This window comes from Danio aesculapii, chromosome 11, assembly GCF_903798145.1.
Source record: "Danio aesculapii chromosome 11, fDanAes4.1, whole genome shotgun sequence".
Classification (NCBI taxonomy): domain Eukaryota; kingdom Metazoa; phylum Chordata; class Actinopteri; order Cypriniformes; family Danionidae; genus Danio; species Danio aesculapii.
Genome location: NC_079445.1, coordinates 7,113,416 through 7,129,058, shown reverse-complemented (window position 1 = coordinate 7,129,058; position 15,643 = coordinate 7,113,416). Strand labels below are relative to the sequence as shown.

General features: G+C 35.5%; 1 protein-coding gene across 5 annotated transcripts in view; it reads right to left on the bottom strand.

The window, feature by feature from the left end:
- ect2 (epithelial cell transforming 2) overlaps positions 1-15,643 on the bottom strand; it is an 80,855-nt gene that overhangs the window by 59,080 nt on the left and 6,132 nt on the right. For 3 of the 5 annotated variants that reach the window (XM_056468603.1, XM_056468600.1, XM_056468602.1), the window contains exons 4-7: positions 15,045-15,140; positions 11,972-12,154; positions 2,592-2,681; positions 2,402-2,512 (exon numbers count right to left, since the gene is read on the bottom strand). In XM_056468603.1, the coding sequence (XP_056324578.1) occupies positions 2,402-2,512; positions 2,592-2,681; positions 11,972-12,154; positions 15,045-15,140 (480 nt within the window). The remainder of the gene's footprint in view (positions 1-2,401; positions 2,513-2,591; positions 2,682-11,971; positions 12,155-15,044; positions 15,141-15,643) is intronic. The other 2 variants (XM_056468604.1, XM_056468601.1) reach the window with 1 other exon arrangement.

The window sequence follows — 15,643 nt, the reverse complement described above, 5'->3', positions numbered from 1 at the left end:
AAGATATTGCAATATCCTTGGGGAAAACCAAGTCTGGGTGATTAAAGATGAAAATCTCGATTAATTGAAAATTGTAATTTGATTATGGATTAATTAAATGATTATCTCTTTCATTTTATTTTTTTGCCTACATAGTTCACTGACAGGTTTTGTACAGTTAATATGATCACATATTACAAATGAGAGATTTCTGAATGAAGGGTGCAATGGTGCATTACTTGATTATAAAGTAATTTAAGGAAACACACACTATCTACATTCTAGGATTATTTACTTCAACGTCGAACAACTGAAATTAAAACACACATTGCCTAAAACAAAGTCACTCTTTCTTAAAAAAAGTGAAAATAAACAACCTGCACTTTTGGAAACAAAAATAACAATAATTATTATTGTGTTTTTCTTATTAAAAGTAGAAAATAAGCAGTATCTCTTCTAAATAAAATAACTTGTATATCCTGTAAAGAATATTTTAAACAGTGCATTTCTTGAATCTTTTGTAAACAAATATTTTAATGTAAATAATAATTTTATTGTAATGGAAAATATGCCATCTCAAGATTTTTCTGATGATTTGGATACTGTATCCAATCATCACCAATGTAGTGTAAACGTGCAATGTGTGGTTACATTTTTTTGAGAGATACGCAGGTATGAGACCGCACGAAGACTGTGCCAGACCACACACGTGCTTTCGACGCAGAAGGATAAATCAGAGTGGGGTCACATGACTCTACACACGATAGTGAAAGTAATTGAAAAAATTGACTCAGAAAAATTGTATCGATTATAGGTTTTGAATGTTGGCTTCGATTAATCACCCAGCCCTAGGGAAAACTATTCAAATTAGTCCATTTTTTGTCAACTTAATTTAGATTGTTTGTTCTTTGTTTAATTTTTACTAGAAACCAGAAAAATACAGTTTCACCAAAATTTTAATTTTCTTTATCACAAGCTGAATTAGCAGTGATTTTATATGAGGTAGAGGCATTGCTAGACAAAGCTCTACTGGGGCACAGCTCCCCCTCCAAATTTAAAAAAATATATATTTAATGAAAAAAAAAAAAAGATATATAATTATAAATACATTTTTATTATTCTAAATAACAAATTAACCCTAAATGTAGAAGAATAATCTAAAGACACAACTGGAGTGATGCTAAGATTTAAAATCTTTTGCATGAATATTAATTTCATTAGAATGAAATTCTCTAGACAATTATATAGAATACAAAAAATCAGATCTTATATAAAATTATCTGTTGCGTGTTGTCTTAGACACGACTAATAGCCGAAAATTACATTTATTAAGTCTTACCTCCCCGTCTCATCGTCTCTCCTTTTAGCTTCATTCAAAAAAATCTATCAGGAGTCATGCTTAGTCTAAATAAGATCCCAATCATATTATTTCAATTTTGTTTTGTCGACTTTTGTCAACCTCCGCATAAAAGACTGTTACGCCGGTTTCACAACGTATGAGCAGCACGGCTATTTTTTCGGCATGCATGTTCACAACCAGGACTTACACAGGGAGGAGAGCAGCACGTCAGCATCAAGCAGGAGAGGTGCGCAGGCATGGTTATTTTCTGCACACATGCTCAGTTTGCTTTTTGATTAAACTACATCGCTTTCACCAGCGTTGGTTCGCTTGCACATTTAGAATAACGTCTTTATTCCGGGATTACAACTCTTAACAAATACACTTACATATAAAGTAAATCGTATCTAAAACCATTTACTGGGGCACTGGCAATTTTTACTGGAGAATGTGCCCCAGTAAATGGGTCTAGCAACACCTCTGGGTAGAGGCCTTTACAGCGGACCAGAGACTCAACCCGGACCCTAATGCAGCAATTTTCTTTTTACATTATTTAACAATTAAACATATCCGTTTATAATATCCAACCCTTCATATTGCATTGTTAATTTAAAAAATGCTTGGGTTCAGAAACATTGCAATTTTTATTCTATACATTTTATTTACTTTATAGTAGTAAAGGTATTATCTATACTCTTCACGTGATATTTGCGTTTATATACATACATAACACAAATAGGAGTCAAAAATAAGTATTATTAGTATTTTGATCTGATCGTTGACCTGTTCTCTGAACATTTGAAATGGATCCACCTTTACAATCTCATTCATTGTGCACATTTTTATGCATCCCTCACATTCTTCTATAGACCATACAGCCAAGTTCTGACTCATCGTTACACAAGTTATACTAAGATTTGATCCATGGCAGCAATCATAGATCATGCTATTATAACAGAGTGAGTCAGAACCAAACAAAGGATTTCACAACTGAAAATCTTTTGATTCTTCAATGATCCACTACATACAGTAATCAGTGGAGTTAAACAATGGCATGTATGTGTGAATGACATGAATACAGACCCTGTACTTTTCACCATGTGTTGAGCGGGCGATGAGGTGCGTGACTTTAGCACTGTCAAAGTCTTTTCTGATGGTGCCACCCATGTGATGGACAAGATTAACCAAAGCAACCTGCACAGAAATAAACAAAAAATCCAATAGCGACTCAACTTGTGGTTATGAATCAGATGAGTAAATGTGTGGAACTCACCACTTCATCTTTTTTACGAAAACCAGTGAAGCAGAGAGACAAGTTGAGCATGGTCATCGAGTAGAGTGGCCTGGAGGAGAACGGCAGAGGCTACAGAACAGAACATGGACAATAAAGCATATATTGTTAATATGCATTAAATTTCTGAGTATGCACACTGAAAAACAAGCTAAAAAAACAAACAAACACCAGAAGCATTATTTTATAAAATGTATGGAATTAATAAAAAAATAAATATATAAAGGTATTTATTGATCATAAAGCACCAGATAGCAGAGAATGACATACGCAAGGACTATTCAATTGGCGGCTCGGAGGCAATTTGTTCCTGCCCTCCAAATAGTGTGACCAAGACATCAAAAATAAATTTAGTTTAGTCGAAAAACGGTTATGAAGGCCGCTATAGTTATGAATTGGCGCACATCCGTTCAATACAGCACGAGCTGCAGTTTAAGGCTGCGCAGAGAGTGAGTCACCTAACATTAAGCGAGTGGCGCGAGCAGTCTAAAACATTTGGATATGTTTGTAGAAAAGCCTTTAGTTCAATGCACTGAAACCGTTAATAGGGATGCAACGATTAGCCGATTTCACTATTACCCGCACTTTAATACAATACGGTTAATTAATCTTAAAGGCTTCTCAGCGCCACGTTTCTGTTGCATGGAACAAAACTTCTGCAACTAAAAGTTATGCCAATACGCACACACGTTGAATTAACTATAGCATCAGGCCGTTCTTCATTGCACTTTTGCATCTTCTCTGCATGCAAGTTCATTATTTCCAATGGAGACGTGCGCATATTGGGAGGTGCGTGCACGGCTCGCAAGCGGACCTCCAGGTGCACACAGTAGAAGTTCTCACATTGTAGTGGTGAGTTGTGCGTGGTTTTCAACGCAATGTAAACAAAAGATACGTTAGACGAATTATTACAAAGTATTAAAACGATCATGTATGTATGAACGCATATGATACCAACAGTTCATTTAAATTCTTTGCTAATATATAGCTTAAATTAACATTAGACAAATAATATTTTTTATTTATTCTTATTTTTATTTATTCATTGTTCTGTCATTTATTTTCATGGTAAAATGAATCACTCGTGTTTAAATCAAAAGCTTTTTCGTTTATTTTTAAGCCTCAAAAAAAGAAATTGACTATCGTTTGTTTTGTTTATTAATATTTTGTGCTCTATTTGGTTACTGAGTAGCAATAAATAACACTTTAAAATATAAGCAGCTTTCATTTGATTTTCTAAACTAGTAGGGTTTTAAATTTAATAAATACATAATAATGGTGATAACTGTGAAACCATGATTATTCCTCAGACTATAATCGTACAACCAAAATCTATAATCATTTCATCCCTAATTGTTACGCAGTTTAATACATAACATAAGAATGTGTCTGAATGTAGAAGACGCCTACTTAAGCGATGCACTGCTTTGAAATACAACATTTGTATATGTTTGTAAAAAAAGCCACATTGTACAATGCACTGACATTATGTAGTTTCAAAATACAATATATTAACATTTTAATGTAGAAAAAGCCAACGTGGGGGTCTTAAGGAGCAAAAATGCAGCATATGGTCTTTTATATTGCTGTCGTGTCATCACTTATATTGCAAGTCATATTTCTCCGACCCCTCATTTGGGGGATGCTTTTCATGAACAGGCCCATGACAAACTAATTGAAATGCCCTGACATACGCAAACAAATATTTAGACTATGTGGATGTCATGTATAAGAGACTGGCATACTGACTGAACACATGAAGGAGATTCTTAAAGAAAAATATCAATTCTATTTTGACTTTAGGCCTGCATGATTTGGGGAAAAATTCATATTGCAAGTATTGTGACATGCAGATATGACATAATAAACATGATATCATAAATATTGGTTGGCAATAAAGGAAAATGCAGATTAACTGTAAAAAGAAAATGCTGTGTTTGATTTAAAGAGCACCTATGATGAAAATCATCCTTTGGAAGCTGTTTGGACAGAACTGTGTGTAGGTAGTGTGTCCACAGTCATATTGGGGTGATATAAAGACATTAAGTCTCTCTTTTTTAATTTCCTGACATCAAATTAAGATCCAAATCCCACCCATTTTGAGGACCACCGCAATGTGACATAAGAGTTTGGTTTCCTTGCCCACTGAATTAATCGACAGCCGCATATTAACATGTCTCTGTAGTAAAGCGTATAATCATATCAACAAGACGTGCGCAAAGCAACCAGAATTAAAAGATCTGTTCAGCGCTCTGTGATCATCAAAAGTGATCAAAAATGAGTTTTACAAGTTTAAAATGTTTTTAAAACAGTGCATGTTTATAATGAATTACAGCGATTTTACCATCTTTACTACATCACCACAGCTGCATAGTGTCAGTAAAATTATTTTTAAAAAAAGATGCTTTAATCCCAGTTTGTGAACGTTGAATCAGGTTTATTTTGTACATTAACATAACGGACATCCATACCGCACTGGATATTAACGTGTATGTAGTCACATTTGCCATTCAAAAACAGTGCAAAGTTAAACGCATGCACTGTGTGTGTGTGTGTGTGTGTGTGTGTGTTTGAAATACATCAAATAATCATTGGGAAAGTTCTTACTGTAGTATTTCTCACAAACGTTACGCGAGATCTGCTACCTTCATGTCTGTCAAACACTCTTTGACAGGCATTTGGAAACGGTGGGCTAGGAGAACTAGCACATGCCACGAAAACATCTACATTGTGTTCAGAGCAGAAAATTCAATATTCTGAAAGGTATAATAAATAATCTGATGGGTTTTCTGAGCTTAAACTTTACAGACACATTCTGGAGACAAAAGGGGTAAAATTGGTGCCCTTTAAGATAACATTTTTACTAAATTAAAAAAGCATGCATTTGCCCAAACTATTATTATTAATAGTACAGCTAAACAAAATAAAAATGTAAATGTAACAAAGTAAATGGGAAAAAAATACACATTTACACTATTTTTAAGCATTTTGTGTAAACAAATGAACATGTACACAAGTAATATTCAAATCAAATCATGTCACCACTGTAAGCTTGATGAATGACAGTGCAGTAGTGGGTAGAGATGTGCCAGACCACCATACTGCTGCAAAACATTGGATTATGCTTTAAACCACAAACATAAACAATGTTGTATCAGACTTTTGTATTTGACTTCACTCTACTTAAATTTGCAATACTGACTGATCAAAATCTTTCCAATTGATTAATCTTGTGTAATCAAAAGGGCAAAATTCTCTAAAGGCCAGTTCAAACCACACAAACGTCAACGAGCGAGGGGAGGGAATCACAGGTTAACTCACGATACAATTATCACAACATTTTGCACCAAAACTGAATTATCACAATATCAGCGATATTCGCAAGAAAACTATCTGCGAAATAATCACTATATTTACATTATAAAAAAAAAATTAAAAGACAATTGGCCAGTTTTGAATTTGATAGTGTGGGTAAAAAAAAAATTGCATAGGCATAAAAACTCACTCCTCAGACTAATATGACTACCCTTTTGTGTGCACAGTTAAACTCACAGCGGTTAATTATGAAACTTATCAATAATTTTTTTTTTCCCAAAATTGACAGTAAGAACAAACACAGAAACGAAACATTCTCTAATAGGTAGTGTAATCTACACAGCAATAAGTGCAGTGTGTGCATGAAAGGGGGCAGTGTTTAGATGTGATCCAGTTATGTTGTGGTTCTGTGACTGCTGCTGTTGGTTGTTGTATGGTTAAAAACTATGACGGTTAAAGTAACCAGGTTAATTTCGACTTAAATTAATTTAAATTAATTAAAATATTAATCTAATATTCTGGGCCATTTTTTGTGTGGGTTTTGGACTGCTTTTGGGCTGGAAAAAGTCAGCTATATCTGGCAACAAATGATTAACAGTATGCATTTCAGAGTATTACATTGTACAGCAAGTGCACCTTCAAACAAGCGTTATGATGCTGATGTGCAGAGAGCAGTTTGTGACTAAAAAGGTCAAATCTCGAAATCAGTCACAGCAGCATCTCAACTTTGTGCAAATTTGAATTTATTTACATCGAATTAAAATCTATCAATAAATTGCTAGTTTTCTGTAAACTTAAGATACTTATTTCAACATGGGCAACATTTTATGCCCTGTTTTATTTTTAAAAGCAAAATTAAAAAGAAATTACATTTAAGACAGAAAAAAAAAACTCAAACTAGCAATTTGTTGCTTTATTTTTGATGCAAAATTCATGTATTCCCACTAGATTCCTATTTTTTTTCCCCCAAGAACAATAACTGATCAGCACTAATCAGAGAGATGATCAGACTCTGAGCTGTTATGATGTCTTCAGCAGTTGAGAACATTAGTTCTGCTGGTACACAAGTGACTGGAACACCAGACGATCCTCTTTATAGAACAATCAAGCAAAGCGGTAGTAGGGAGAAACTCACAGAAACTTCGGTAGAGGAAGGATGTTCGAAACACAAATACATAAATAGCTCGGACTGAGAAGGGATGCCATATGCCTGAGAATTCCACCATTTCAAGGGATCATCTGTCAGTGGTTAAAATAATATCTTACTGCTCAGACATTCACGAACATGTCCATTCGGTTAAAAAAACTCCAACCAATAACAACAGATGTCAACAGGGGTAACATGCTGATCCAACAGACTCTGACAGACTTGTTTGTTGGCGATTGTCTGTGCGGTGTGAACTGGCCTTAAAAGGGAGGATGTAGCACAGATCTGACAATATCTATTTGAAATCTACTTGCTCAAAATGGCCAAAACACTGAGCATGAGCCTCCGTTTGAATGTCAATGATGGCTAAACTCTGAAAACACTAGTTGTGTTTACTATCCATTTATTATCCTCCTTACAGTTTTACAAAGGTTGCACTAAATTAAATGCAATACATAGTGACAAAAACATATTCATGTTTAGATCTTTCATAATTCAATTTAGTATATTTAAGACTAAAATTCAATGATATTCTTGATATAGAATAGGGCTGCACAATATATTGTTTCAGCATCGATATCACAACATACAAATTGGCAATAGTCACATTGCAGGATCTGCCATGTCAGTTCAGGTGTTCAGTTTTAGTTATTTCATGAGGAAATTGGAGTGGGGATTATAGTTGACCTGAAACCACACTGTTAGGTTTAAAACTAATAGAGTGAACATTTTTCATTTGCTTGTTGGCTTTGTTTTAAGACCTATGACTGTGAGATTTCAAGTGCATTTAAACCATTTGTGTATAAAAATTGCCATTGGAGTTAACAAATATTTCTTGTATTTATTTTTTATAAAATGAAAACTACGTGGTGTTATTTACTAGCATATGATCATTTAATTTCTGTACCAGAGTACAGTTAGACTAGTTCAAGAAAAATTGTAAAACACTATCTGTTTGATTTATGCAGATTTTCGATCCAATGAAATCATCTCAATAAGTATTAAAGGGCACCTATTTTTCAAGATTTAAGATCTTTTTTTTCTCCAGAATGTGTCTGTAAAGTTTCAGTTTAAAATACTCATAATATTACTATAGTGGCTCGAGAAAGCCAACATACTGTTATACTACATAAACGTATTATTCTTCTGTCTTGTATATGCATCTCCTCCTAGACCGTTCATACTTCAACCACCAGACTAACATCAGACCTCCAAACTGGTCTGACTCAGGTTGTTTGTCTTTTCCAACTGATCCGACTTATGGTTTTCCGAAAACTGACCCGTAAACTTCAGAAAAGTCCAATTGACTTAACATTGGACCAAACTTTGACCTCATAAACTTTGTACCAAAATGTCATACAGACTTAAGGTTACACTTATTTAACTCAGACTACCAATCTGCCAATCACTAATGACCTTTCAACTCACTAGCCACACCCTAGCAACCACTTATGGCACCCTGTCCCATAGACTTCTATTGTAAAAAAACTGCCTTTGACTTTACATGGAACTTAATAACAACAAACCAATTCATACTAACAATATACTGATTCATAATAGAAACGTGCAAATTCATACTAAATTCATAAAAACATGCCAATTTATGCTAGAAACAGATTAGCAACATACTAATTCATACTAGAACCATAGTAATTTATGTTAGCAACTGCTTAGCAACCACTCAGAACATCTTAGCAACTGCCTAGCAACACCTTAGCAACCGCCTAGCAACACCTTAGTAACCACCTAGAACACCCTAGCAACCGCCTAGCAACCACTCAGAAAACCCTAGCAACCACTCAGAAGACCTTAATGCCTTAGCAACCACCTATAACACCCTAGCAACACCTTAGCAACCACTCAGAAAACCCTAGCAACCACTCAGAAGACCTTAGCAACTGCCTAGCAATGCCTTAGCAACCACCTAGAACACTCTAGCAACCACCTAGCAACGCATTAGGAAACAATCAGAACACCCTAACAACCACCTTGCAACAACTTAGCAACCACCTGGAACACTAGCAACGCTTTTGTAACCACTGAAAACACCTTAGCAATGCCTTAGCAACCGCCTAGCAACACCTTAGCAACTGCCTAGCATTACCTTAGCAACCACTCAGAACACCTTGGCAACTACCTAGAACACCCTAGCAACACCTTAGTAACCACTCAAAACACCCTAGCAACCACTCAGAACACCGTAGCAACAACTTAACAACTACCTGGAACACCATAGCAATGCCTTAGCAACCACAGAGAAACAACTCAGAACACCTTAGCAACTGCCAATCCACTTAGAAACATGCCAATCCATACTAGAAACATGCTAGCATATATGAAGTTATCTATGCCAACGGTTTCAAATGTCTTCAATTATTACATTTTTAAACTATTTCAAACGAGGCTCTCAATCCACCATAAAGTTTGTCTACGAACTTTACTTTTCTAGTTTATTATACCATTCTCAATATGGGATAGTTTAATCCCAGTTGCTTTGCACAAGTTCTGTGTTGTTCATAAGCGTTACTATGGAGATATTTTTATTCAGTGGGCAGAAAAAAACATAAAAAATAAATAAATAAATAAAAAGATAAATAAAAATAAAATAAAATACATGCAGGGATTTGGATTTTTTTTTACGTCAGGAAATTTAAAGAGACTTATCGTGCTTCTATCACTCTAGTATGACTGTGGACACACTTTACCTACACAGAGTTCTGTCCAAACAGCTTACAAAAGATGATTGTCATCATAGGTGCACTTTAAATAATACATTTAGAAAATGCATGAAAAGCAAAACCTTGCAATGTCCGTTTTACTCCCAGTTCTGTGCAGCCAAAAATGTTTTATTTTTATGATATTTGCAGCCTAAAATAATCTAAAAATCTTGAAGAGATTGTTTAATGCATCCTTGATAAAAGTATTAGTTTCTTTCAATTTGGGGAGAGAAATGAACGAAACTAATACTTTCATTAATCAAGGATACTTTTATCTAATCAAAGATTTGGGACTAGATAAATGGTGAGCAGTGCACAAATAAATGGTGAGCACAAAAAAGACAAATAAATAAACACATAACTTATGACAGCTAAAGCAGCTACCTTTTTACAACCTTCTAATGATCTACTATAAATGTACAGTGTTGGGGGTAATTAGTTACGAAGTTTAGATAATTTACAGTTACTTGCCTTAAATACTATACATATATTCAACAATTTTAAATAAATTAATTCAGAGATAGATGGATGGACAGACAGACAAGACAAATAGAAAAGCAGCTAGACAGACAGACAGAGAGACAGATAGATAGATAGCTAAAAAGCTAAATAGACAGACTGATAGACACAGATAGACAGACAGCTAGACAGACTGATAGACACAGATAGACAGACCGATAGATAGAGAGACAGACAGCTAGACAGACACATAGATAGACGCATAGACATAGATAGACAGTCAGATAGATAGCTAGACAAATAGACAGCTAGATAGACAGACAGAGAGATAGATAGACAGCTAGACAGCTAAAGACAGACAGCTAGACGGACAGACAGACAGACAGACAGACAGACAGACAGACAGACAGACAGACAAATATAAAGCTAAATAGACAGACAGAAATATAGATGGACAGACAGCTAGATAGACAGCTAGACAGACAGACAGATAGCTAGATAGAAATATAGACAGACAGACAGAGAGCTAGACAGACAGATAGATAGATATAAAGCTAACTAGACAGACAGACAGACAGACATGTGATAGATAGACCGCTAGACACAGATAGACAGGCAGACAGACAGACAGCTAGACAGACAGACAGACAGATAGCTAGATAGAAATATAGATAGACAGATAGCTAGACAGACAGACAGATAGCTAGATAGAAATATAGACAGACAGATAGCTAGACAGACAGACAGCTAGATAGAAATATAGATAGACAGATAGCTAGACAGACAGACAGATAGCTAGATAGAAATATAGACAGACAGATAGCTAGACAGACAGATATAAAGCTAACTAGACAGACAGACATATGATAGATAGACAGCTAGACACAGATAGACAGGCAGACAGACAGACAGACAGCTAGACTGATAGAGACATAGACAGACAGATAGACAGCAAGACTGATAGACACATAGATAGACAGACAGATAGACCGACACACAGATTTTTTTGCAGAATAAGTCTACTTTTAAACTAAAGAACATATATCAAGAAACTGCATATGCTTAAATATATTGAATAATAAACAAATAAATAAATAAATGACTAAATACATAACTTATGTTAATAATTACCAATATTGCTGAATATTAAATAAAGCAGCTCTGATCAACAAAAATGACTTAAAAACAACAACAAAAAGCATCTAAACTTCTGCATTTTAGTGTATATGCACGCACGCACACACACGCACGCAGACACACAGACAAATGTGTTTGTGACAGGTCAGATGGCAAGACTATGGAGTGTGCACTGTGGCAGCTAAGCTGTGTACCATAAGATTTAACAACAATAAAACAAGCCCTCATTCCTCACTGGAGTGCTGAAGTCGTATCTATATTCTAGCGTTCGTTCGACTTAATCTTTCAGTTCGGTACTGATCGCTGCCCAGCCGAGTGTTTATTGTGCTCCGGAATATCTGAGGGAGTCAAGCAGACACTCCTGCGCACACTCAGATAAGCCAGCTACATTTTTCAGGCTTTACAGGAGCAATCAAAGCTGCTTACGGATCCGTTTCAGTTGGAAGAACAACTTTATTTCAACAGGCTTTTACTCAACCCGTGACAGGAAGCAGGTGCTATAGTAGTATCAAACCATTTCACCGCCTCAAGGAGAGAAAAGAAACCCAGGAGATGGCTGTGATTCTGTGTTTTATTTCAGGTCTTACCTCTCCCTTGTTGGCGCAGTGCATCACGGCAGGAGGCCCCAGGATACGGTTGTCATTCTTGTACAGGAAGCTGTATTCAGGAGCCTGGAAGTCTTTCAACACAAACACTGTCTCGAACTCGCAGTTCTCACCATCACCAAAATCACGGACATTGTCAGTCTTGATACAGGGGGTGTTTAAATCCTAAAGGGATTAAGAAGAAAATTCATTGTTGACATCATGATGCTGAGAAAAGAATATCAAGACACATATTAGATGGATTGAGATCAGCATCTGCTCTGATGCACAGAGATCTCTCCTTTAGAAGGGATCTCAGAGATGTTAAGGTGTCTGACAAATGACATGCTGAAGAGAGACAGCAGTCGTTTGTCAAATGTAGATTTAGTGGTTACAAACACAAGTGTCAAGGGCAGTTCACACAGGACAGCTAGACACGACTATATGGAACAAAATGCAGGACGTGTTGCACGATGTCTATACTGAATTGAAAAATAGAATTTTTTACGCTTGATATATTTATGTTGCCATTATTCAAGTAGTCGCTTAAAATGTCATCCACATTTAGTCACAATGTATACATATGACAACAAAATGAATATTTTTTTCATACAATTTGTATATTTAAAATGATTATAACAAGTATTCAATTTATATTTACTCTACTTCATATTAGGATTGGGTCGATAGACGATGGCTGATAGACATCACGATGCTGAGCCGGCATCGCAATCCTATGTCTTTTTCTAATGACTCTTCGGTCTTTTGAATGTATCAGGTAACGCGTCACAGCGACAGTACACTGCTTCAATCTTTTCGCTTTCACGCTTGTACTTGTTTTAGCGATAACCTCAGATACCTCAGTTGGTTCTTGTTGGTTGTGCACCTTTTTTACCAACCAAGTTTGTCGACCCCATTATAACGACACAGATCATTCTGGCTATTCATGCCAGAGTCCCGCGGAAAACGTGATTGTCAGGTGGTAATTTGTGTTTGACTTATCTTTATTTATTTATGACATGGGTTATGGGTAAAACAAAGACCATGTGGGTCAGTTGAAATGGTAGGCTACAAATAATTAATTATGAATGAATTAATTATTCATGAATAATTCATTCACCGATGCCATCGTCTATTACGATGTCGAAAAATTTGGCATCGTACAATGTCTCATGTAAAGCATTGCCCAACTCTACTTCATATTATTAACTTCTATTCAGAATATGCATTTCTTTACGACGTACTACAGATAAATAAATTAAAAAATCTGATTTTAAATTAATTCAGAGAAGGAGAGTAAAATATAAAATCTTGCAGAATAAAATTATTAATTAAAAAAAATATTATTAAGACAACAGCATATGCTTAACAAATCTATTAAAATTTTAATTCATGACAAAACAAGCTAGAAATACAGCAAATGAGGATAATTGTAATAACATATTATAACATTGTATAACATAATAACATTTTTGTTATTTATATCATCTTCATATTAATTGCATTTCTAAACTGAAGATTTTATTTGTCCGTCACTTCTTAAGAAACAATGAAATGTAAATTTATGAAAATCTATAATATGTATGAAATTTAATATCATTAATTTTAAATGTTTGTGTTTTGATACATATATTGCTTATATCTGAAGTGTTTTTAACAAAACTACAATTCCATAATCAGATATCAATTTTTAATTTTCTGTATTGAGTTATGTGGATTTTTGGGTCCAATCCCAATTCCACCTCTTCCCCTTACACCTACCCCTCGTCAAGGGGTAGGGGTGTCGCAATTCTCTTTAGCTTAAAGGCGTAGGGCTAAGGGGAAGGGCCAGATACCCTTTTTCAGGACCACACTCAAACCAAGGTGTACTTATACTTCCCAGCATACACCAGCTACAACGGCAGCATGGCTGCACACGGAAGTAACGAGACTCACAAATTAGTTTTTTTTTTTGGTCATTATTATGAATTTTACAACAAACAAGCACCTGTTTTAATACATTCATAACGGCGTTTGTGTTTTACCATCATGCTTTTTGAAGAAAACGCTAAATTTTGTTATCTATAATCCAAAATAACTCCTGTATAGTAGTCCCACAACATTCTGTCACTCGACGACACTCAAATGCCCTGTCAGAAAAGTCTAGTGGCTAGGAATGAGCTTTTTACAGTGTTTGCTATAATGGTAATGTTGTTTTCGTGCGTTTACACAGATGAATTTGGCTAAGGTGTAAATGCACAGTACAGTAACAATCTCATTGCCACACTATTTCATTATGATGACATGAAATTGTTGCCTTCAGTGATTTCCTGAAGATAAATACCAAAAAAAAAAAAAAACTGGAATAACTACAGCAGTCGCCATCGCCAACCTCATATGAAGCAAGAGATCGCGATGACATATGATGACGTGTGCAAGTGTTGTAGTGCTGCCCCATTTCTTAGGGGTAAATTTTGGTCCAAAAAAAAAGAAGAAATCGAATTTGGATTAGGCCATAGTATTTAGTCAAGTAATTAAACTACTGAATGAGATGTTAACCAAGTTACTTTTTAGATTAATTACTAAGAAAAGCCATTAAAAAAACTATAATAATGCAATTAGTAATCAATTATTTTTGCACTGCATGCAAACATTTATAAAAGAATTATGTCCGGTGTGAACAAGTCCTTATGTTTTTTGAAGGGAACAGCAGAGAGACCTGTTAGTCTGGAAGCTTTCATTAATCTGGTTATTTGAGATTCACTTTCAAAAAGTAATTTTTCTTACCTGAATTCAAAAATAAATACAGCAAAAAAATTAATTTAATTTGGAAAAAAAAGAGTTATTCATCAAAAGGTAGATTATATAGCAGAGTGAATTAATTCTTAATTAAACGGATTAAAGACCACCTGTTGGACAAACACAGAAAACGCTGTTAGATCACATTGTTAGAACTTAGTTCAGATCACCATGTGAGTGAGTTTGATATTAAACAGCACAGTGCCATACCGAATCCCTCTCCTCCCCGTAACACACCATGCCGCAAATCCCCCCCGGTGCTCCCAAGCATGCAAAGATTCCAGGCCCTGAGACGTACCATATTGACTATAGATTTTATCAATTTCTCACGCGCTTCTGTGCCCGGCTGCCCTTCTTTAATCTTTACCACCGGGACTTCCATTATTGTGATGGCCTGTAAAAATGAAGAATTGACGTCACCCTGGCAACCCAAAAGCTGATAAATTTCACAGGCAGGAAAGCCTTACAACCTGTCAGAACCATGATGAAAACTTAAACAAATATCAAGCAAAGTCCAGAAGGAAGTTCTGCTACGTGAATAAGTTGCGTAAGGGCAGGGAGAAAAGATTACTAAAAGCAGTAACTAAATCTCAAGTCTTCTCACGTCTCGTCAAGGGCAAAGAGAGGAGACTTTCAAGGAACATCCTCTTCCTCCCTCAAGCGCTACATAAGATGTTTTCATCCTGAATCTGCACGCATTTCAGCTCATTTATCAAGCTCAGAACCTACACGTTGCAACAGTGACCTCGGTTCCCTCCAAACACAACCGTCAGAGCAAAGGAAGGAACATTCATAACCTCAGGTCCATCATCTACCAACCGCCACATTCCACATCTTGATGTAAGAATGTCAGTGTAATGCATTCGTTAGCATCCGAGTCCAGTTCAGAATCAAGAG